This window comes from Oncorhynchus masou, chromosome 27 (genome assembly GCF_036934945.1).
Source record: "Oncorhynchus masou masou isolate Uvic2021 chromosome 27, UVic_Omas_1.1, whole genome shotgun sequence".
In the NCBI taxonomy this organism is placed as follows: domain Eukaryota; kingdom Metazoa; phylum Chordata; class Actinopteri; order Salmoniformes; family Salmonidae; genus Oncorhynchus; species Oncorhynchus masou.
Window position 1 is genome coordinate 33,558,828 of NC_088238.1, and position 25,008 is coordinate 33,583,835.

The 25,008-nt window shown below is 45.1% G+C and overlaps 2 protein-coding genes across 5 annotated transcripts in view; both read left to right on the forward strand.

The window, feature by feature from the left end:
* Positions 1-11,862, forward strand: part of LOC135516054 (kinesin-like protein KIF21A) — a 45,941-nt gene extending 34,079 nt beyond the window's left edge. For all 3 annotated transcript variants that reach the window (XM_064940046.1, XM_064940047.1, XM_064940048.1), the window contains 9 exons: positions 125-330; positions 3,743-3,952; positions 4,066-4,098; positions 4,294-4,430; positions 4,676-4,850; positions 8,909-9,067; positions 9,331-9,619; positions 9,902-10,101; positions 10,349-11,862. In XM_064940046.1, the coding sequence (XP_064796118.1) occupies positions 125-330; positions 3,743-3,952; positions 4,066-4,098; positions 4,294-4,430; positions 4,676-4,850; positions 8,909-9,067; positions 9,331-9,619; positions 9,902-10,101; positions 10,349-10,406 (1,467 nt within the window). In that variant the 3' untranslated portion in view covers positions 10,407-11,862. The remainder of the gene's footprint in view (positions 1-124; positions 331-3,742; positions 3,953-4,065; positions 4,099-4,293; positions 4,431-4,675; positions 4,851-8,908; positions 9,068-9,330; positions 9,620-9,901; positions 10,102-10,348) is intronic.
* Positions 11,863-18,154: 6,292 nt separating this feature from the next.
* The window catches only part of LOC135516055 (copine-8-like), a 121,416-nt gene continuing 114,562 nt past the window's right edge, over positions 18,155-25,008 (forward strand). Inside the window, exon 1 of one of the 2 annotated variants that reach the window (XM_064940050.1) lies at positions 18,155-18,365. In XM_064940050.1, the coding sequence (XP_064796122.1) occupies positions 18,262-18,365 (104 nt within the window). In that variant the 5' untranslated portion in view covers positions 18,155-18,261. The remainder of the gene's footprint in view (positions 18,366-25,008) is intronic. The other variant, XM_064940051.1, reaches the window with a different exon arrangement.

Sequence of the window (25,008 nt, forward strand, 5' to 3'; positions counted from 1 at the left end):
AAGTCTAAAGTAAAGAAGTTACTGATAAGCACTTTGAGATAAATGCTATTTGTAAAACACTCTTTATGAATGGATATGTTATTGAGTGAATGATTGATTGATTGGATCGATCCCTCTACCACAGGCACGCAGAAGGACAACCACCCAGATGGAGCTGCTGTATGCTGGTAGTGGTGAATTTGACTCCCCTACGGGGGACTTTTCTGCCTCCCTGCTACCCCTGGCAGAGGCCCAGGAAGGGACAGGGGACATGGGGCCAGTAGCAGGACATCTCGGGGACAGGGAACTCACTGTATCCCCCTCAGCACTGTCCACCAGGATAGCTGGACTGTAAGTCCTTATTTTGGTCAAATGTCTTTGTGTTTAGTTTTTAGAACTATAGTACAGGAAATACAGTGAGATACTTGCGGAGTAAATCCTTACCTACTGTATGTGCATTTGATGGTTCAGGCTTCACATTTTAGCAGTGTTATTGTTGAAAAAACAAGTGCATCAGCACAAGAAGGATAGAATGTTTAACTTGACCCAGACTGTATTGTAACCTTCAGTGATGTACAGTCGTGGCCAAAAGTTTTGAGAATGACACAAATATACATTTTCACAAAGTCTGCTGCCTCAGTTTGTATGATGACAATTTGCATATACTCCAGAATGTTATGAAGAGTGATCAGATGAATTGCAATTAATTGCAAAGTCCCTCTTTGCCATGCAAAGGAACTGAATCCCCCAAAAACATTTCTACTGCATTTCAGCCCTGCCACAAAAGGACCAGCTGACATCATGTCAGTGATTCTCTCTTTAACACAGGTGTGAGTGTTGACGAGGACAAGGCTGGAGATTGTCATGCTGATTGAGTTTGAATAACAGACTGGAAGCATCAAAAGGAGGGTGGTGCTTGGAATCATTGTTCTTCCTCTGTCAACCATGGTTACATGCAAGGAAACATGCGCCGTCCTCATTGCTTTGCACAAAAAGGGCTTCACAGGCAAGAATATTGCTGCCAGTAAGATTGCACTTTAAATCAACAATTTATCGCATCATCAAAAACGTCAATGAGAGTGGTTCAATTGTTGTGAAGAAGGCATCCGGGTGGCCAAGAAAGTCCAGCAAACACCAGGACCGTCTCCTAAAGTTGATTCAGCTGCGGGATCGGGGCACCACCAGTACAGAGCTTGCTCAGGAATGGCAGCAGGCAAGTGTGAGTGCATCTGCACGCACAGTGAGGCGAAGACTTTTGGAGGATGGCCTGGTGTCAAGAAGGGCAGCAAAGAAGCCACTTCTCTCCAGGAAAAACATCAGGGACAGACTGATATTCTGCCAAAGGTACAGGAATTGGACTGCTGAGGACTGGGTATTTTCTCTGATGAATCCCCATTCCGATTGTTTGGGGCATCTGGAAAAAAGCTTGTCCGGAGAAGACAAGGTGAGCACTACCATCAGTCCTGTGTCATGCCAACAGTAAAGCATCCTGAGACCATTCATGTGTGGGGTTGCTTCTCAGCCAAGGGAGTGGGCTCACTCACAATTTTGCCTAAGAACACAGCCAAGAATAAAGAATGGTACCAACACATCCTCCAACTTCTCCCAACCATCCAGGAACAGTTGGTGATGAACAATGCCTTTTCCAGCATGATGGAGCACCTTGCCATAAGGCAAAAGTGATAACTAATTGTCTCGGGGAACAAAACATCGATATTTTGTTTCCATGGCCAGGAAACTCCCCAGACCTTAATCCCATTGAGAACTTGTAGTCAATCCTCAAGAGGCGGGTGGACAAACAAAAACCCACAAATTCTGACAAACTCCAAGCATGGATTATGCAAGAATGAGCTGCCATCAGCTCATGGCCCAGACGGCATCCCAAGCCGCGTCCTCGGAGCATGCGCAGACCAGCTGGCTGGTGTGTTTACGGACATATTCTATCAATCCTTATCCCAGTCTGCTGTTCCCACATTCTTCAAGAGGGCTACCATTGTTCCTGTTCCCAAGAAAGCGAAGGTAACTGAGCTAAATGACTATTGCCCCGTAGCACTCACTTCCGTCATCATGAAGTGCTTTGAGAGACTAGTCAAGGACCTTATCACCTTCACCCTACCTGACACCCTAGACCCACTCCAATTTGCTTCCCGCCTCAATAGGTTCACAGACGACGCAATCACACTGCCCTAACCCATCTGGACAAGAGGAATACCTATGTAAGAATGCTATTCATCGACTACAGCTCAGCATTTAACACCATAGTACCCTCCAAACTCGTCATTAAGCTCGAGACCCTGGGTCTCGACCCCACCCTGTGCAACTGGGTCCTGAACTTCCTGACGGGCCGCCCCCAGGTGCTGAGGGTAGGTAACATCTCCACCCCGCTAATCCTCAACACTGGGGCCCCACAAGGGTGCGTTCTCATGCCCTCTCCTGTACTCCCTGTTCACCCATGACTGCGTGGCCATGCCCGCCTCCAACTCAATCATCAAGTTTGCAGACGACACTACAGACTTCAGGAAACAGCAGAGGGAGCAGCCCCCTATCCACATCGGTGGGACAGTAGTGGAGAAAGTTTTAAGTTCCTCGGCGTACACATTACGGACAAACTGAAATGGTCCACCCACACAGACAGCGTGGTGAAGAAGGCGCAGCAGCGCCTCTTCAACCTCAGGTGGCTGACGAAATTTGGCTTATTGCCGAAAACACTCACAAATATTTACAGATGCACAATAGAGAGCATCCTGTCCGGCTGTATCACCGCCTGGTACGGCAACTGCTCCGCCCACAACCGTAAGTTTCTCCAAAGGGTAGTGAGGTCTGCACAATGCTTCACCGTGGGAAAACTACCTGCCCTCCAGGACACCTACACCACCCGATGTCACAGGAAGGCCAAAAAGATCATCAAGGACAACAACCACCAGAGCCAATGCCTGTTCACCCCGCTATCATCCAGAAGGCGAGGTCAGTACAGGTGCATCAAAGCTGGGACCGAGAGACTGAAAAACAGCTTCTATCTCAAGGTCATCAGACTGTTAAACAGCCATTACTAACATTGAGTGGCTGCTGCCAACATACTGACTCATCTCTAGCCAATTTAATAATGAAAAAATTGATGTTATAAATGCTTCACTAGCCACTTTAAACAATCCCACTTTATATAATGTTTACATAACCTACATTACTCATCTCATATGTATATACTGTACTCTATACCATCTACTGCATCTTGCCTATGCTGTTCAGCCATCGCTCATTCATATATTTTTATGTACATATTCTTATTCATTCCTTTACGATTGTGTGTACAAGGTAGTTGTTGTGAAATTGTTAGATTACTTGTTAGATATTACTGCATGGTCGGAACTAGAAGCACAAGCATTTCGCTACACTCGCATTAACATCTGCTAACCATGTGTATGTGACAAATAAAATGTTATTTGATGTGGCCCAGAAGTTAATTGACAGCATTCCAGGGAGGATTGCAGAGGTCTTGAAAAAAAGGGTCAACACTGCAAATATTGACTCTTTGCATCAATTCATGTAATTGTCAATAAAGGCCTTTGACACTTATGAAATGCTTATAATTATACTTCAGTATTCCATGTTAAGATCTGACAAAAATATCTAAAGACACTGAAGCAGCACACTTTGTGGAAATTAATATTTGTGTCATTCTCAAAACCTTTGGCCCCGACTGTATATGACTTCAGCTGATCATCCAGTGGGTATCAATTGAACTGTCTGTCTCTGTGTTGTGTAGTTCTGGAGTCTGGTCTTCGATGGGAGCTGAGAGTAGATCACTGGAACGCTCACCTCGAACACCCAGGAGGATGCTAGAGAAGGGAGGACAACCTCCCTTAGACGTCAAGGAACACACACCTATGGACCCCAAAGGACACCCGGCACGAGAGACAAAGTCACACATGCCCACAGCCACAGAGAAGACCAAAATCACAGACAACAAACCAACGTAAGAGCCGTTGCATGGCGCCGTTAAGACGCCACTACACAATGTTTGCCACAAATGTCATGTTTCGTACAATGTCCCGATGGTCATAGTAGTACCTACGTCTTGTGTTTCAGGTTGGAAGAGTCTAGTATGTATCAAGGACAAAGGTATGTATGTCTATCTATATACTATACTACTGCATATATCTCATTTCCTAACACAGGGGTTCCCAAACTTTTTCACTCTTTGTCCCCGTTCCAGCATTGAGGAACATCCCTCAAGCCCGTGCCCCCCCCCCCCCCCTGCCCCCCACAGTTTGAGTCTGTTAGGACTTAATACATTGTCTTTTATCCCTGTTACAGAGGGGTGATCAACCCCGTGTCATCCCCCAAGAGCAGCCATGCTGCCAGACTACAGTGTGTCTATGTGGCTGAGGGACACACCAAACCTGTCATGTGTGTCGACTGCACTGATGATCTGCTCTTCACTGGCTCTAAAGGTACAGCTCTCTAGTTCTATAATGTTCGGAAACTAAATCAACCCTTGACCTCTAAACCATGACCCCTAGAGACTTCTCACACCTGAAAGGCTCAGATAAGTGTAAGTCGTATTATTTGGTATTAGCGTCATCTAGCTTTCTGGTATGATTGATGGCATGTCTGTCATATTGAACACTCATCGGAACCCCTAACCATCGACCTCTAACCCTTGCGTCTGCGTGTGTTTGTATGCGTGTGTTGTCAGATCGTACGTGTAAGGTGTGGAACCTGGTGACTGGTCAAGAGATCATGTCTCTGGGAGATCATCCCAGCAGTGTGGTGTCTGTTAGATACTGTTCCAGCCTGGTCTTCACTGTCTCCACCGCTTACATCAAGGTCTGGGACATCCGAGACTCCGCCAAGTGCATACGCACACTCACGTGAGTATATATATATATACACCTCTAGTAATAAACCGAAGACCTTTGTTATGTCAACAGTTGGAGTTGAGCATGCCAAGTTCCTTTTTCAACACATTCTTGAAGATTCTAACACATTCCAACACAGCTCAGGGAACTTCAGATTCTTATTGGCTACATGAAAAAGTATTTTTACACAATGTCATTCCCATTGACATTTTACATTTACATTTAAGTCATTTAGCAGACGCTCTTATCCAGAGCGACTTACAAATTGGTGAATTCACCTTCTGACATCCAGTGGAACAGCCACTTTACAATAGTGCATCTAAATCATTTAAGGGGGGGTGAGAAGGATTACTTTATCCTATCCTAGGTATTCCTTGAAGAGGTGGGGTTTCAGGTGTCTCCGGAAGGTGGTGATTGACTCCGCTGTCCTGGCGTCGTGAGGGAGTTTGTTCCACCATTGGGGGGCCAGAGCAGCGAACAGTTTTGACTGGGCTGAGCGGGAACTGTACTTCCTCAGTGGTAGGGAGGCGAGCAGCCCAGAGGTGGATGAACGCAGTGCCCTTGTTTGGGTGTAGGGCCTGATCAGAGCCTGGAGGTACTGGGGTGCCGTTCCCCTCACAGCTCCGTAGGCAAGCACCATGGTCTTGTAGCGTATGCGAGCTTCAACTGGAAGCCAGTGGAGAGAGCGGAGGAGCGGGGTGACGTGAGAGAACTTGGGAAGGTTGAACACCAGACGGGCTGCGGCGTTCTGGATGAGTTGTAGGGGTTTAATGGCACAGGCAGGGAGCCCAGCCAACAGCGAGTTGCAGTAATCCAGACGGGAGATGACAAGTGCCTGGTTTAGGACCTGCGCCGCTTCCTGTGTGAGGCAGGGTCGTACTCTGCGGATGTTGTAGAGCATGAACCTACAGGAACGGGCCACCGCCTTGATGTTAGTTGAGAACGACAGGGTGTTGTCCAGGATCACGCCAAGGTTCTTAGCGCTCTGGGAGGAGGACACAATGGAGTTGTCAACCGTGATGGCGAGATCATGGAACGGGCAGTCCTTCCCCGGGAGGAGGAGCAGCTCCGTCTTGTCGAGGTTCAGCTTGAGGTGGTGATCCGTCATCCACACTGATATGTCTGCCAGACATGCAGAGATGCGATTCGCCACCTGGTCATCAGAAGGGGAAAGGAGAAGATTAATTGTGTGTCGTCTGCATAGCAATGATAGGAGAGACCATGTGAGGTTATGACAGAGCCAAGTGACTTGGTGTATAGCGAGAATAGGAGAGGGCCTAGAACAGAGCCCTGGGGGACCCCAGTGGTGAGTGAGCGTGGCGAGGAGACAGATTCTCGCCACGCCACCTGGTAGGAGCGACCTGTCAGGTAGGACGCAATCCAAGCGTGGGCCGCGCCGGAGATGCCCAACACGGAGAGGGTGGAGAGGAGGATCTGATGGTTCACAGTATCGAAGGCAGCCGATAGGTCTAGAAGGATGAGAGCAGAGGAGAGAGAGTTAGCTTTAGCAGTGCGGAGCGCCTCCGTGATACAGAGAAGAGCAGTCTCAGTTGAATGACTAGTCTTGAAACCTGACTGATTTGGATCAAGAAGGTCATTCTGAGAGAGATAGCGGGAGAGCTGGCCAAGGACGGCACGTTCAAGAGTTTTGGAGAGAAAAGAAAGAAGGGATACTGGTCTGTAGTTGTTGACATCGGAGGGATCGAGTGTAGGTTTTTTCAGAAGGGGTGCAACTCTCGCTCTCTTGAAGACGGAAGGGACGTAGCTAGCGGTCAGGGATGAGTTGATGAGCGAGGTGAGGTAAGGGAGAAGGTCTCCGGAAATGGTCTGGAGAAGAGAGGAGGGATAGGGTCAAGCGGGCAGGTTGTTGGGCGGCCGGCCGTCACAAGAAGCGAGATTTCATCTGGAGAGAGAGGGAGAAAGAGGTCAGAGCACAGGGTAGGGCAGTGTGAGCAGAACCAGCGGTGTCGTTTGACTTAGCAAACGAGGATCGGATGTCGTCGACCTTCTTTTCAAAATGGTTGACGAAGTCATCTGCAGAGAGGGAGGAGGGGGGGGGGATTCAGGAGGGAGGAGAAGGTGGCAAAGAGCTTCCTAGGCCGGCCTGGAGGATAGGGGACATAGAGAGTCAAAGGATGCAGAAAGGGAAGAGAGGAGGGTTGAGGAGGCAGAATCAGGAGATAGGTTGGAGAAGGTATGAGCAGAGGGAAGAGATGATAGGATGGAAAGGAGAGAGTAGCGGGGGAGAGAGAGCGAAGGTTGGGACGGCGCGATACCATCCGAGTAGGGGCAGTGTGGGAAGTGTTGGATGAGAGCGAGAGGGAAAAGGATACAAGGTAGTGGTCGGAGACTTGGAGGGGAGTTGCAATGAGGTTAGTGGAAGAACAGCATCTAGTAAAGATGAGGTCGAGCGTATTGCCTGCCTTGTGAGTAGGGGGAAGGTGAGAGGGTGAGGTCAAAAGAGGAGAGGAGTGGAAAGAAGGAGGCAGAGAGGAATGAGTCAAAGGTAGACGTGGGGAGGTTAAAGTCGCCCAGGACTGTGAGAGGTGAGCCGTCCTCAGGAAAGGAGCTTATCAAGGCATCAAGCTCATTGATGAACTCTCCGAGGGAACCTGGAGGGCGATAAATGATAAGGATGTTAAGCTTGAAAGGGCTGGTAACTGTGACAGCATGGAATTCAAAGGAGGCGATAGACAGATGGGTAAGGGGAGAAAGAGAGAATGACCACTTGGGAGAGATGAGGATCCCGGTGCCACCACCCCGCTGACCAGAAGCTCTCGGGGTGTGCGAGAACACGTGGGCGGACGAAGAGAGAGCAGTAGGAGTAGCAGTGTTATCTGTGGTGATCCATGTTTCCGTCAGTGCCAAGAAGTCGAGGGACTGGAGGGAGGCATAGGCTGAGATGAAGTCTGCCTTGTTGGCCGCAGATCGGCAGTTCCAGAGGCTACCGGAGACCTGGAACTCCACGTGGGTCGTGCGCGCTGGGACCACCAGATTAGGGTGGCCGCGGCCACGCGGTGTGGAGCGTTTGTATGGTCTGTGCAGAGAGGAGAGAACAGGGATAGATAGACACATAGTTGACAGGCTACAGAGGAGGCTACGCTAATGCAAAGGAGATTGGAATGACAAGTGGACTACACGTCTCGAATGTTCAGAAAGTTAAGCTTACGTAGCAAGAATCTTATTGACTAAAATTATTGAAATGATACAGTACTGCTGGAGTAGGCTAGCTGGCAGTGGCTGCGTTGTTGACTTTGTAGGCTAACTGGCAGTGGCTGCGTTGTTGACACTACACTAATCAAGTCGTTCCGTCGAGTGTAATAGTTTCTACAGTGCTGCTCTTCGGGGGCTAGCTGGCTAGCTAGCAGTGTTGATTACGTTCGTTAAAAGAACGACAATAGCTGGCTAGCTAACCTAGAAAATCGCTCTAGACTACACAAGTGTCTTAGATACAAAGACGGCTATGTAGCTAGCTAGCTACGATCAAACAAATCAAACCGTTGTACTGTAATGAAGTGAAATGAAAATACTACCTGTGGAGCGAAGCAGAATGTTGACCGGGTTGTTGAAGTTCTATTCGGTAGACGTTGGCTAGCTGTTGGCTAGCTAGCTAGCAGTATCTCCTACGTTAAGGACGACAAATAGCTGGCTAGCTAACCTCGGTAAATTAAGATAATCACTCTAAGTCTACACACTCTAAACTACACAATTATCTTGGATACGAAGACAGCAAAGACAGCTATGTAGCTAGCTATCACTACACTAATCAAGTCGTTCAGTTGAGTGTAATAGTTTCTACAGTGCTAGTAGACGTTAGCTAGCTGCTGGGCAGATAGCAGTGTAGACTACGTTAGGACGACGAAATACGATAATTACGCAATTATCTTTGATACAAAGACGGCTATGTAGCTAGTTAAGAAGAAATTGCTAAGATTAGACAAATCAAACCGTTGTACTATAATGAAATGTAATGAAAATGAAAATGTAATGAAAAGTTATACTACCTGCGGACCGAAGTGTAGATGCGACATGGTATTATATGTGTGTGTGTGTGTGTGTGTGTGTCGCAGGTCGTCGGGCCAGGTGAGTTCAGGGGACAGCTGTGTGTCTCTCAGGTCCCTATCCATCCCTCCAGGAGAGAACCAGATCAACCAGATTTCTCTGAACCCTACGGGATCCTACCTCTACTCCGCCTCCGGCAACTTAGTCCGCATGTGGGACCTCAGGAAGTAAGAATGAAGGCCAAAAAAAATCCTGTTTTTTTTCCACCAAGAGTAGTTGAATATCTTGTTTAGTTTAAGGAAGGACTGGAGGTGGCACAAAATGAAGATAAAAGGAGAGGAATTGCATATGCCAGAACAGGCACAGGTGCTGAATGTAGAGTGTAGGAAAGATAGCTAGTGAATGCTCGTCATTACTTCCAAGTATGATACCAAAGAATCCTAGATCGGAACTCTCTGAACTCTCCTTGAACCCTGACCTTATGCTCTAGGTTTGTGTCTACTGGGAAGCTGACGGGTCACCTGGGTCCGGTCTTGTGTCTGACCGTCGACCAGATGGGCAACGGTCAAGACGTGGTCCTAACGGGATCCAAGGACCACACCCTGAAGATGTTTGAGGTGACGGAGGGTGTCCAGGGCAGCATTGTGTCCTGTCACAACTTTGAGCCACCACACCAGGAGTGTATCGTCTCTCTGGCTGTTCAGGGGAACAGCCTCTACAGCAGCTCCAGAGACTACTGCATCAAGAAGTGGGACCTGTCCCGGAAACGACTAGTACAGGTGAGACATACTGGACTCTAGCTGTATATACAGTACTGCTAGTACCTGAAAGAGAGACAAGGCTCTCAAAAACATACAAATGAGCTGAAAGCTGTGATTTTCACATTGCATGTTGCTTTGTAAGCATCAAATCTTGTTCTGTTGAATTGTTTTTGCTAGCTGCAACATTATCATCATTGTAAGACCAGTAGTGGTAGTAAACAAAATGTATTGTCCCAAGGAGTTATTTTTCAACAGTTTGTAGCCCTGTTTTGACCTAGTGCGTACTTGCTTCCTCCACAGCAGGCGGCGAGCGCCCACTCTGACTGGGTAAGTGCACTGGGTGTTGTGCCAGGGTGCCCGGTAATGCTGAGTGCAGACAGGGGAGGTCTGCTGAAGCTGTGGCACGCTGATACCCTGGCACCGCTAGGAGACCTGAGGGGACACGACAGCCCTGTTAACGGATTGGCTACCAACAGCAGCCAACTATTCACTGCCTCAGAGTGAGTTTATCGCCTAACCCTAACATGACCCTCGAATGCCATAGGAGTCTGACCATAACCCCTACCTTCAGAGAATATATCTCCTAACTTTGACCATGATCCCGTTCATACCCTGAACCTAACCCTCTGATTAAATCAACCCACTGTTACTATAATAACAAAGTCATAGTTTAACATAAAAGAGAGATAATCCAACTTCTGATACACATGTTGATCCAGCGATGCCATGTTCTTTCTTGTGTGACAGTGACCGGACAGTGAAGATTTGGCAAGCAAAGGGTTCTTTGGAGGAAGGCATCCATTGACACTGAGAAGGAGACCTCTGGACTGTGACCGGACACAACTCTGGGGACCTACTAGATTACTCTGGATCTACTACAGCCTATGGATCTATTGCTGCCTGCTGGATCTACTACTCGATCTATTTGCTTGCTGCTCTGCACAATGATCCGTGGATGAAGGACCTCCGAAGATGGTCACAGGGCAGATGACCAGCCCTGACACACATATGACCCCTTGAGTTCACCAACACAAGGCGTTCACTCGACGTGGTTGGAGGAGAGTAGCACAACAGTCATGGTATTCACCTGAAGGACAGTGAAACTCCAGTGTAATGCCCATGGTTCTGTCTCATGCTGTGTCCTCTATACATATCGTAGAGGAATCATCCACTACAGTGCGTGGAATCATCTCTCTGTGTTAGGCGGGGGGGGTGTCTTCTAAATAAAGGCCCTATGGAGGTTGGTCTTACTTCAGCTGTTACTACCAAACCCTATGGGACACTCATATAGCCTTAGTGGGGAATAGGGATATCTCAGTAGGAATAGCACAGTGAACTAGTGGTGTGGGACGGTGTAGCTGATCTCTGCCACAGAAACAAAGCTCAATGAGGGTGTGTCGTCATCATACTACAAAATGTGATTGTGGATTTTCATCTCAACCAAATTGAAGTGTTGCTTTTAATGTCGTTACCTGCAGATTGTGTGTGACCAAAGTACAAACCTTCTCTGTGTTAGTCAACGGGCTGTGATGAGAGTATCTTTAGCCAACGTTGTACTTGCCTGTGTACAGTACCTCTATAGTGGTCTTACTCTCTTTGTATCGTGCAAGTACATTCAAACCTCAAACTACAAAAAGTGGTTTGATCTTTAATTTTCTGTCAAAGTGTTTGTATTTACGTGTGTTTTCATGGTGACTTTGAAACCTCCAAAGTTCTGAGCTTCCATTTCATGTTTGTATCCAATGGCCTGCGTCAATCATTTCAGAGCCCAGGTAAAGTGAGGTTACTTGTGCACAGGCGTATGCCCCATCTTAAATCAACTCAAAAGTTTATTTGGTCGCGTGCACAGATTTGCAGATGTTATCGCAGGCGCAGCGAAATGCTTGTGTTTCTAGCTCCAACAGTGCAGTAATACTTAGGAATAAAACATTTCTGAGTGAGCTTTCCTGTGCCCACGTACTCCATTTCCCCAATCTGATTCAGGAACGGGCTGAACAGAATGGAACAAAACATAGAGGTGTGTGTTATTATCAGTGCCTGTCAATCTTATACTGTAGATACAGTAGTACAGTATCACAACCTAATCTGTGTGGACTAGCCCAGGATCCCTAGATTGGGATGACATAGGTTGTATGACCACATCTTTATGTAAATAAGAATCCGTTTTTCTTCCTACTGGACATATTGTGCGCAAAGTCCAACTTTTTAGTGATTCTAATTTCATATGCAGTGTGGAAATAAATGTCATCTGTCAAAAATAACATGAACTGTTATATCTTTCAACGTGGAGATGTGTGTTGCCATAATGCCACCAATTGGTGGCAGTATAATACAGTATCACATTAGGGAACATGACACGGTTTCAAAACAGAGAAAGCTTTGGAGCAGGAGATTTGTTTTCCTTCCTCCTGTTCTTCGTTAGATAATCAGTTTGTGGCCGTTTTTAATTTGTTGCAGGAAAGCAATTCTATCCGATGTCCATGAACCAATCTCCTTGACAGATGCCCTTACTTTTGTAGTACATTCCTAATAGCACAGGTGGATTTGCAAATGTTCATAAACGCATGCAAAACAAACTGCTTTCTAAACGTAGATCTTTGGTTGGGTCTGTTTTCTCATTTGTTTGCAGCGAAGATAAAAGCATTGCAAGAATTCCATAAAGGCATATCATAGATCCAAGGTATAAACCTGGGTAAGAACTTTACAGTATGCTCACTATATACCTGTGAATTCCCACTTCCTGCATGGTCACCTGTGTGCCTACCTATGCATGTGACACATGACCCAACATATGTGGGGTCATCATGGGTCGCTGGTTACATAGACACAACAGTGTATACATTTATTGAGAAGGAACTACGATGAAATCCTTGTTTTTTTCCATTAGCTTCTTTCTCCTTTTGATAGCACTGCAGGTGGGAATCATCATGTTCCTTTACTTTGTTCCCTACATCCCCTGAAGAAGAGAAGTGATGGGAATGAATCAGTATTTAATGTACGACAATTGGTGCATCAGAGTTTAATGTGTACAATAAGAACAGAACAATCTCTTGCACCATAAGAACTGCATTACTTCTGTACCATGGACTATTTCACAGTAAACTCTTCACAGTCAACATTACCAACATGCGTCTTGGCCAAACAGTTAATCTCACCTCCAAAACTCACTCAAACCACCAAAACACTTCATACATGTCTCAAAATAAGCTCGTTCGACCAGAGCAACAATTCTCTCTCAGAAAGCATACATTGTCATTCATAACACACTGAACTAAAAAACACTAACAACAGGGAGCATTACATAAATGATTAACTTCTCTTTGAAGTTTGAATGATTTTTTACATAAATCAGTATTTCATTATATAATAAGAATAACACATTTTCACTTTATTGACTGTACTAAAGTATACATAACAAGAATTAATCAGAAATGCCGCAATTTGCTTCAACAGACTTTATTTTTTTCGATCTTTGCATCTAGTAATTTACTTGTGAAAAATAAAAAGTTGAAACAAATTCCTTAAACTCCAGGGCTGCAATAATAATTACCATCAAAAACATCAACAACATGTATAGTATAATCACTCATACTGTACAGTACTGTGAGTGTTCTAGTTCTCATCAACATGTATAGTATAATCACTCATAATGTACAGTACTGTGTGGGTTCTAGTTCTCCCTCTCTCCTGCATTTGGCCACAAGTTCTCGTCAACATCACACCTTATGTCTTCTCTGGCGATGCATCTTGGACAGTATCTTCTGGAATGTTTAATCCAACCCTGGCAGTCGTCAGGAGAAGTGTCTCCACACCCCACATTCATGGCATCCAGTAAGGACATCTGGTCATGTGGAGGGGGGGTCATAAACCTTCCACCTCCACGCAGAGAAAAACTCCTCTGGGGTTTAGGACGGGGGAGTATGGAGACAGGAATAGTTCTGACATCCTGGGATGTGCAGCAAACCAGTCTGACTGCAGCAGAGTGGTGGAATGCCACATTATCCCACACAACAACGAAGGTAGGGGAGTTTCTTACCCCTCTGCTGGCACAAGTCCATTCTTCAGGTCATCCAGAAAATAAATGAGTCTCAAATCAAATTTTATTTGTCACATACACATGGTTAGCAGATGTTAATTCGAGTGTAGCGAAATGCTTGTGCTTCTAGTTCCGACCAGGCAGTAATACCAACGAGTAATCTAAGCTAACAATTTCACAACAGCTACCTTACACATAAATATATATGAATGAGTGATGGTACAGAACGGCATAGGCAAGATGCAGTAGATGGTATAGAGTGCAGTATATACATATGAGATGAGCAATGTAGGGTATGTAAACATTATGTTAAGTGGCATTGTTTAAAGTGGCTAGTGATACATGTTTTACATGTATGGCAGCAGCCACTAAATGTTAGTGGTGGCTGTTTAACAGTCTGATGGCTTTGAGATAGAAGCTGTTTTTCAATCTCTCGGTCCCAGCTTTGATGCACCTCTACTGACCTCGCCTTATGGATGATAGCGGGGTGAACAGGCAGTGGCTCAGGTAGTTGTTGTCCTTGATGATCTTTATGGCCTTCCTGTGACATCGGGTGGTGTAGGTGTCCTGGAGGGCAGGTAGTTTGCCCCCGGTGAAGCATTGTGCAGACCTCACTACCCTCTGGAGTGCCTTACGTTTGTGGCCGGAGCAGTTGCCGTACCAGGCGATGATACATCCGGACAGGATGCTCTCGATTGTGCATCTGTAAACGTTTGTGAGTGCTTTTGGTGACAAGCTGAATTTCTTCAGCCACCTGAGGTTGAAGAGGCGCTGCTGCGCCTTCTTCACCACGCTGTCTGTTTGGGTGGACCAATTCAGTTTGTCCGTGATGTGTACGCCGAGGAACTTAAAACTTTCTACCCTCTCCACTACTGTCCCATCGATGTGGATAGGGGGGTGCTCCCTCTGCTGTTTCTTGAAGTCCACGATCATCTCCTTTGTTTTGTAGACGTTGAGTGTGAGGTTATTTTCCTGACACCACACTCCGTGGGCCCTCACCTCCTCCCTGTAGGCCGTCTCGTCGTCGTTTCACCAGGGTCCATACTCTGGCCAAAAGCAGTGTATTACACAGTATAGGAAATGGGGTGCCATTTGGGATGCAGCCATTGTAGCCAGAGACTGATAGTATTTTTAGGCTTTGGAATTTGTAATGGGGATTATGTGACTGGCTACATTCATCCAATCTCTCTTGGTGTGTGTGTGTGTGTGCATGCGTGCTTGCGTGCCTGTGTGTGAGTGTGTGTGTGCGCGTGTGTGCGTGCGTGCGCGCGCGTGTGTGTGTGTGTGTGATCATATTAACCCTGAGAATCATTGCTTGAATCATCACTCCCTTCAGTGCCTGTAGATACACAGGTAGATGTTTCTGCAATACCCATTATTTCCCTGTTAAGTCACAGGTTGTGTAATTTGGCTTTTGGAATAAAGGGTTGACCAAGATAGATTGATTCGACTGAGAAACAGTGAGAGGGTCGATGCCAAACACAACAATGCTTACCTCACATACAGGGAATAATGTGCCATTTTGGACCCAGCCAGAGTGAGTTACCTGGCATCTGCTGGGGGAGGATAGAGAGGGTGGTGAGAGGATGGAGAGAGGGACGAGAGGAATAGGGGGAGAAATGTCAGGGAGATTTTCTGGACCTCAGTACACAGATCATGGGGTAATGATGAGGTGTATTTTATTAATTACATAAGGGTATTTCCATTTAAAAGACCCATGAGCACCAACATGTGAAGTTCATGGGAGCATATCAAATTGGGTGTCAAATGAAAGAGTCTATGTTTTTGGGAAGTTAATGCATAGATACATTTTTTAACCAATATGCTATCTTAAAAATGTGGCATAATTAAATGCTTTGATTTCTGGATAAACAGATGGAAAGGGGGTCTTACAAAACATTCACCAGAAGTTAAATGATATCAGAAATACGTCAAAAACACAATAATGTTGACATAGAGACTCCTGCCAACTAATATCAATGTTTTGGAGAAATTGTTTACCTTCTGTAAGTTCAAGGAATATTGCCTTGTGCCTTGTATATGCATCATTGATATATTTTCGAATTTCTCTCCCTCATGAGGAGGGAGGATAATTAAAGTTCGCAGAAGTAACAAGCAGTGGTAGACTTACCAATTCATTAAAGTGATTTTACTGATATTAATTTTGTTTATGAATTATCAAGTGATTAAAACTTCGTAATTCGGTTATCATACTGTTATGTTCAGCTCATAACTGTTTTCTTTCTCTTTCTTGTCACATCGTGATCAAAGCAAGAGTGTTATAACAGTCTGGACTACCCCTCCGTCACCTCTCTCCTTCTCTCTCTCTCTCTCTCTCTCTGTGCCTTTGTCTCTCACTCTCCAGTTAATGTAACCCCTCCCAGCTCTTACTGACACCTACCCATGACCCCTCTCTCTTTCCCTCTTTCCATTTCCATTAACTAGCATCCTCACCTGCTGAGCGCCGACCAACACCGGACGTCCATGGACGTTAAAAAGTAGTTGAAATTTGATCAGTCCACCCTAGCCTTGATGTTAATGTCCACAGATGAACATGACAGGACCAAATCTGAACCTATCGTAGACTTGTGTTTCACAAGTTTGGTGTTTCACAAGTTTGGATTGCACAGTATAGTACAGTATACATTACAATAAGTAGAGTACAGTACAGTACAATACAGTTCAGTACAGTACAGTCAGTCGAGCAAGTAGAGTACAGTCCAATACAATACGAGACAGTACCGTAAAAAAAGTAGAGTATAGTACAGTACAGTAAAGTACAGTAGTACTGCACTGAACTATACTGTACTGAACTGTAATGTACTGTACTCTACTTTACTCTACTGCACTGTACTGAACTCTACTCTACCCTACTCTGCTCTGCTGTGCTGTATTGCACTACAATTTACCTATACTGTGCTGTGATGTCCAAACTTGGGGAGACATAGGGAGAATGACAATCAAATCCATAATTATGCATTTCTGTGTAGCACAGCTCAGGGCCCATAATGTAATTATGTTACCATAATTCTGTTAACGGGTGTAAATACTCTTCACTTTCTGTAGTTCAATAACCAAAAGAGATTTTTTTCTAACTCAAGGAGCCATGTTATAACTTTTGGAAAACGTGGTCACATAAAAACTTGAGGGAGATTTGACCATCATTCCGTTACCAAAAGTTTGCATCTGCACAGTTCTTCCACTCAAATCGTTTTTGTACATTTTTCAGTGGATATTGTTCAAAGTAGTCATTGTTCATAAAGTTGTATGGTTTGTTAAACTGTGAAATCAGTATTTTTTTGTTTTTGCACACATTTTAAAGTAGGATTGCCCATATACCTTGCAGTAGGCTCACTATCATTAACACATTGACCTGCTGAGTGGGCAGCTGACATTATAGGCTGTTTTATTATATTCAAGCTGCTCTGTCGGGGTGTGTAGGAGGGCACTCAATACAAGTGGGGTCAATTATTCCTGGTCTGAAAGCGCAAGACTGTTGCCATACATACACGTCACTAAATAGAGTGAAATAGGCCTACTGTATAAAACATTAGAGGACACAGGCATGGACATCCACGTGGAAATCGTCTTTCTTCTGACCTGTGTGGTCATGTGTTAAATAGGCTACCGTGTTACTTTCACCCGGATTCCTCACACCTATGTGTGGAAATGGATGCTGTTTCATGTTTTATGCATATGTTTATACAGTAGTGTATACTGTGTGTGTCTCTGTCTCTCTCGTTCTCTCGTTCTCTCCTTCTCTCTCGCTCTCTCTCTCTGTGTGTGTGTGTGTGTGTGTGTGTGTGTGTGTGTGTGTGTGTGTGTGTGTGTGTGTGTGTGTGTGTGTGTGGTTTCATGTGTGTGCGTCCATGCATGTGCGAATTCCGCGTCATGACTGTGTGTTTTGTGTGTGTGCGTGCATGTGAATGTACATATTTCAAAGGATCTATTTGGGCATCACTTACAGTAACTCTTTGATGAGTGCTGGCTGGTTGCCTAAAGGTGTGGTAATGGTTTCTCTCACCAGCTAACAGAGGGTCTGTTTTTGAGCTATATTTAGAGGTGGAGGTCAGGCCTGAAAAATACTGGGTAATGAAAATGATGAGCCATCCCTGGGATCAAATGTCTTCTATCTAAACATAGTAAACACATACTTTCTTTGTAATTACTTTTCCTGGTGTCGGGAAAATTATGATGGGAAAACAAATAAAAAAATATAATTTGGAACACTAAGACCTATCACACACAGACACACACACAGACACACACACAAACACACACACTCGCTCTATCTATTATTATAAGTCATGACAGGGGCAGTGTTAGCCTAACTCCTATTTGATGACTAGTTTCCTTACTGTAGGTATCTTATGAATGCCTGTTATGATTGTAGACTATTTATCAGATGGGCATCTGTGGAATTATTTTGTCGAAGGCGCACATTCCGCTCGCAGCGCAAGTAGGTGACGCTGACTGTTGAAGTGACATCAACCCACCGCTAGGAGCCTGCTTCGGAGCATTCCTCTTCGTTCAGTCCACATGCATTCATTCTCGTTTCGCTAAAGGAGGTGTAGTTTGTTCGATTGTTGCTGCTGAAAGGGGTTGGACAAAAATATTTTTCACCATGAACAACTGTAATAGCTTCGTCAACATGGCGTCTATAGGAGATTTCGACCCGCTCAATGCTTCCATCCCCGCCACCAAAGTTGAAATCACAGTGTCTTGCAGGTAAGATAATGGCTTCAGTGTAACCCATTTTTTTGTCGGGTGTTGTTATGACTGTTGTCACAGTAGTATGTGGTATGGGCAAGTATTCCGGGTTTTATCTGCCATTCCAATTGGCCAACTGTCAAACAAGTTCTGCTTGTAGTAACATTTTGAAAAGTCAATGTTGTTCAACCAACGGCACTGTTTCTGATTATTTTTAGGCTACATTGTATCTAGATAAGAGTGAGGTGTTGAAGTTGTTACTTTGTTTTAGTTTTGGGTGGTAAGTTTACAATTCACTTTCGAACTGTAGTCTTTCAGGTATTTAATAGGCAGTAACCTGGGATTCTGCCTGTTAGAGGACTGGCAATGGGCATCAACAGGATTTAATAATATGCATCATCAACAATACCAACATTCCCTATCTTGGTATACTGCCGTATGTTAGAAGGCTGTTCTCACCGAATAATTTGACACTTGTTTTATTCTGACCCGTGGCTTATTGTGGGCTGTCACTCACGATCTGATCAGAGGAACATAAATAGATTTACATTGACCTTTTACAAAAGGTAAGCTATATGCCAGGAGTAGGCTAGTGATTTGATGTAGCATAGCCTACGTGCAGCGACAGTCAGACTAGTGTATGTGCGGGTTGAGGGTGTATCACTAGCCCGTTTATACCCACCCTGACTCTCTGGAACCGTGGCTTCCTGTTGCGTAACGGCTCCCTCCGTCCCTGCCAAACCATATGTAGTATTTAAGGGGTCCCTTAAGAATAGATCAACTGAGGGAATGCTAGCCTCACCGGACTGGGAATCGTAGTGTTGTCACTGGACTGTCACTCATTATTTAATCAACTGATAGTGAAGGAAAGACGACACACACAGTGAGACTTTGTAAGCGCGTCATAGTGAAACAAAGTGGTGGCCTACTTACCAAGGAAAGTCCCGTTTGATCTCTCACAGTGGACTCAATTGAATAAAAGGGAAATAAATGTCGCAATAACCACACACAATAAACAATAACTAGTTACACAATATCTGACTATACCATGCTGAACCAGTAGTCTCCTTGTCTAGGGGAATCATTCCATTAAAATGTGTTATTTCTATCACCTCCAGGGAACAAGTCACATATTACCTTATGTGTCAGCCTCTGAAGAAGAGATGGAGGGTTGTGGCACTATATACGTAAGAGATGCTAGGTCAATTCTGGTACTGAGTCACACTCTAGTGCCTGCTGGGCATAGAGGGGGTCTGTAGGGAATGCCTTCACACTCATTACAACCCAGAGAGGAGGTGAGGTACCATGGTAACGCGGCCAGGTGTGTGTGGCCGTGCTTGAAAGGCTCTGATCTCTCGCGCTCTCTCTCTATCACAACACCACACACACACACAAGTATACACATGCACGCACTGTGTGTCTGACGAAGGGCTAAGAGTCCCTCTCTTTCTATCTCTCATTCTGACTTACTTTCTTCTCTCTGCCCAGAGCTCAAATGAAGGCCCAGACTGTTAGTACAGATAACTATATCTCTTCCTGCCTGCAGTCATCTGATGTCATGTTTACATGTGGGTACGATAGGCTACTGTAGGTGGATGGCTCTGCTCTGGTTTGGTTGGGCTATGCCTATTTACTGTCGTCATGACACGGTAAAGTTCTGTGTGGGCCAGAGTTCAGTTAATATGAATAAGTTGGTGGATATTTATGAGGTGTTCTTCTCTGCTGGATTTCGCAGTACCCCTCGGATCCTCCTGGGTAAATTGATCCTTGGCTTGCTGTAATAAAGCGGGCCTAACTGTTTCAGGAAGTATTTTATTGTACGAGCACTATATTCCCAATCCAGTGATTGGTTCTACCTCTCTGTGAGTTTGAATGCATGAATTGTTCGGATATTGCATTATCTTGCTATTTCCGCACATGGTACATAAATCTGATTTGTGGTATCTGGCTGGTTGTCTCTGTGGTACTGTAGTTTAGTGTGTGGTTCCCTGTTGTTTAGGGGAACATCACTCATGTGTGGTGTCTGGCTGTGCTTATGGTAATCTGTGGTGTCTGGTTTTCTCAGTGCTTGTTCAGGGATGTGTCTAATCAGTGATAGGAGCACAGATGTCAGAGCTGGAGGCCTCATTACCTCTCTGATTGAAGAGGAGGGCAGGGGGGCACCAGGAGCTCCATAGGGACCAGGGGTACATGTTTGGGCCCAGCTGTGTACCCTTTCTCCCCTTTTCTCACTCCCCTTCTCCCCTTTTCTCACTACCTTTCTCCCCTTTTCTCACACCTCTCACTCGTCACTCGTCTCTCGCTCATTCCTCTCTTTCCCTCTCTTTTTCCTGGATACCCGTCAATGTGTCTGTCCCCTCTCCCTTTCGCTTTCCTCTCTCCCCTTCCTTCTCTCTTTCCACCTCTCTCCTGGGTTTTCTCTCCCTGTCAGTGTGTAACTGACTCTGACAGTGTCCTTAGATGTCAGATCTCCCTCTCCATCTCGTTCTCTGTGAGACTGCCTCTCCTCTTACCAACACAACTGTCACCAATTGGCTGACTTAATGACAGCCACTATTATCAATCCAAAAGTTTAGTGGTAGTTTTTTCTTGAGTTTATTTCAGGTTGACCATGCCTGACTGTTTCTCAATGCTTACCCTCCCCTAATCCCTAAAATACTGTTTGAGGGAGTAAGTTTGTTTTGGGTTGAAACACAGCACAACTTCAGGGATAAGAAACCCCCTGGTGTGTTCTCCAAACACCAAAATGTAAATAAACATGTTTAATTATAAATCTACATATCTAATCCAGGCAGTCAGTGAAAGCTTGCTGGGCCAGTGCTCCCTTTAAAAAAATGTATCTCAATGGGATCATTGTGGTAATGCCATTGCGCTAACGCTAGTTAGCAATTCCGCTAACTCCAGTTGGCAACTTCCTTCTAACTGCACACAGAGAGATAAAAATGGTATCCAGAAGTTCATCTGACTCTGGGAAAGTAGACAAAGGGCTTCATTGCTAGATGTTGGATAGAAAAACTAAGCAAGCCTTCCCTCAGCCCACTTTCACCTTCTGAACAAATTCATATTTTAACCAATGTCTGGATTTCAGTTGGGTTACTTCAAACAGTTAACATATTTCTCCTCTGGCTGTTGGAACAAAATTCTATCTCTCTCTGTCTCTCTGTCTCTCTCTGTCTCTGTGTAATGGCTTGGCAGCCCTCCTGTACCCTGTCTGTCTGCTTAGTTTATGGAACTGAATGGTGGCCTTTAATTTGAAAGGGTAAATGGAAAGTAAGACTGAGAGTGGAAACATGGCTCTAAGTGTGGGTCGCCTTGGACATCTTTCACGTGACAGTCATAGGGTTATAGACGATGGCCAGTTTTGAGCCTGGATGATGTCAGATATTAATTAGCTAGGGGACGGGAACGGGGGGGTGTCGTGCACAGACTGATGATTCACAGACTGTTGCGGTTCATCATTCGCCCATGTTGTCTTATAGCAATGATGCCACATATGCTCCCGACAGGCCCATTTATTCAGGAAACGTTTAGATATTTGTCATTTAACTTTGAAAATATGTTACCTTTTTTATATGTGCATAAAAACAACCAGTCAATGTTTTAATCTGATTTAAGCTACTTCAAAAGTTTCCTTTAGGCATATGCACGTTCGTCCAAAATATAATTCCAGCATCATCAAAATGGCTTGACATTAACCAGGTTTCCATCCAACCTTTTTGTGTGAGTGAAGTACATGTCTGATAACAACTATCACGCTATCAAGGGAAAGCATGCAATTGATTAAGGCTTCAGATGAAGTAATGATGAACTTCACAGGGTGCTGAAAGTGCAAGGTGATGAGCTTGATGCTCCTTTCAATAAGTATCGAGGGTCTTATTCTGATGACATGATCATCGATGCTTGGCTGCTGTTTGACAAATAAAAATGATATCGCGCTTTAGTCCATAATAATCTCATCCTGTAGGTTATGCCCACATTGTATTTGCGAGCTGTGTGCTAGAGCGCACGTGCCGATACCAGACTGGGAACATTCGCTATACCTAAACAATTGTTTTTTTTGTGGTAAAACCATCAGTGGGTTAACTGCCTTGTTTCAGCGGCAGAACGACTGATTTTTACCTCGCCAGCTCGGGGATTCGATCCAGCAACCTTTCGGTTACTGGCCCAACGCTCTAACCTGCCGCCCCCAGGATACAAAGTGTGCGAGCTAGGTTACTCACTTTAGACCTGTCCAGGACTCACAGATCACCATGGATAAAGGAAAGGGAGGCAACAAGAGGAAGCTGTTGTCGAATATTGACACGCAGCCCTGGCTAGAAATAACAGATAAGAGATCAAATAAGAAAAATGGAATTAATCTGGGTCGTGTGAATGTAAACTTCCCCTTTCTCTGTCAGAGACTAGAACCTGGATCACATGAATGATTTGTCCATACCAGGCGAAGGCAGGCGGAACATTCCAATATCCAATAGCCGTGTATGCGCACAGGCATAAAACATGTGCACAACACACACAGACACACATTTGATTGGCTCCAACCCAACAGTCACAAGTCATAATAAAGACGATTCACTCTTATCTGCAACATACTTTCAGAAAAGGAACTAGTTCTATCCTACTTCCGAGCAGGAGGTATAGATCCAGATCTGTCTTTTTTTATGATAGAAACCCAACAACACTCAACTAGTTCCTTGCTTGTCTTGAAGGTTCTTTTTGGTGCTTTGGTTCCCTCTTTGACTCTAGGAAGGGATTGTATTTCCCTTTTGGATCCATAAAGATCAGCTAATGGCTTGTATTGGAGAAGTGACAAAAGTGTCTGGATGGATTGAGCTGAGACTGGCCATGCTGTGGCCTGGTTCAATACGACTCGGAGAAAGACGGGAAGATACCTCTATTGTATCTCACATAGGAGAGGTGGATGAAAAGAGAGTGAAAGACAGGCAAAAGACTGCTGATCCATGATCAATGGACATTTGGCTGGAACTGTGGGAGCTGAATGGATTTTGGAAGACCTTACAGGAGCAAAGCAATCAGTGGGATTTGCAATTTGGCTGAAAACATATGGAGCTGAAATGACATTGGAAGACATGGTCTCTGAGCCTGGGTAATGGCCAGTGTGTGGGTGTGGGTGGGACCTGCCATGTAATAGGGTTTGGGTCTGCTTGGGGAGTCTAGCACACTTCGTAAAGATCCACACACAGAGGAAATTACTATTGACCGCTCCAACTACCCTGAGCTCTGAGGTGATTTTCTACATGGCTGGAAAAAAGGTCCACAGAATTGTGTGCAATTTGCATGTAGTGTGTTTAATCTGCATTGCTGGGAATTGCCAGGGACTTCACAATACAATTTTATCACGATACTTCGGTGCCGATAGAACATGTATTACGATTATATATGTATTTCAATTTGATACTGTGATTTTATTGCGATTTGATGTTCCGAACATATTGCTCACTATGTGTCTGCTGCAGAGTGACAAGTAAATGTATGAGAAAACAACAAGTTTTGATTCGTCAGGGAAATAAAAGTGGTGAAAACAAGTTAGCCTGGCTCACTATTTAAAATCCTACAGCAACAATTTTTTAAATAACAATAATATTGCGATGTGTAACTGTAGCGATTTATTTTTCACCCATCACTAGTAATCTGTGTGATTTAGCGAGTTTCTTTTCTTCCATGCTCATTGTTGAACCACAGAAGGTAAAGTTTGACTCACATTGGATTAGTTTTTCCTCTTTCTCTCTCAATTCAGTTAAATTAAAAGGGGCTTTATTGACGTGAGAAACAAATGTTTACCTCGCCAAACCAAGTGAAATAAACAACAAAAATGAGAAGAAACAAACCAAAAAAACGATCAGAAATTATACTGAACTTAAATATACACACAACAGGTAAAGTGTTGTTTCCATGTTTCATAAGCACAAAATATAGAGGTACAGGGTGAGACCCAGATGCAGACACGGGAGGCAGATGGTTATTAGTATCCAAGGGGCAGGCAAGAGAATGGTTGTGGACAGGCAAAAGATCATAACAAGGTCCAGGAGGTACAGAGTGGCAGGCAGGCTCGAGGTCAGGGCAGGCAGTATGGTCAGGCAGGCGGGTTCAGAGTCAAGGCAGGCAAGGGTCAAAACCGGGAGGACTAGCAAAAAATACGGAGGGTATACGGAGGGTACGGGGTAACAAAAGATGAACAGCTGTGGAACTAAGGCCTCTAGAAATGGGGAAAGGGCCACTGAACTGTGGGGAATGTTTGCGGGACTCCACCTGAAGGGTCAGGTCCCATGTGGATAGCCACACCCTCTGCCCAATGCAATAGCGAGGAGCTGGAGTGCGGCGGTGGTCCGCTTGGAGTAGGTCTTGAGAAGCTCCGCCCGGGCTCTGCTCCAGGTACGCCGACAGCGGCGCACGAACATCTGGGCAGAGGATATGTTGAGTTCCTGCTCTTGTTCTGGAAAGAGCGGAGGCTGATACCCAGGCATCTGAAGGTTGTTTCCAGGTCTTGGTTTGCTCGCTCTGACTAGCCGTTGGATTGGGGTTGGAATCCGGAGGACAGGCTGGCTGACGACCCAATAAGGGTGTAAAACGGTTTCCGGAACTGAGACGAGAACTGAGAATCCCGGTCGGAGACCATGTCTACCGGGAGTCCGTGGATCCTGAA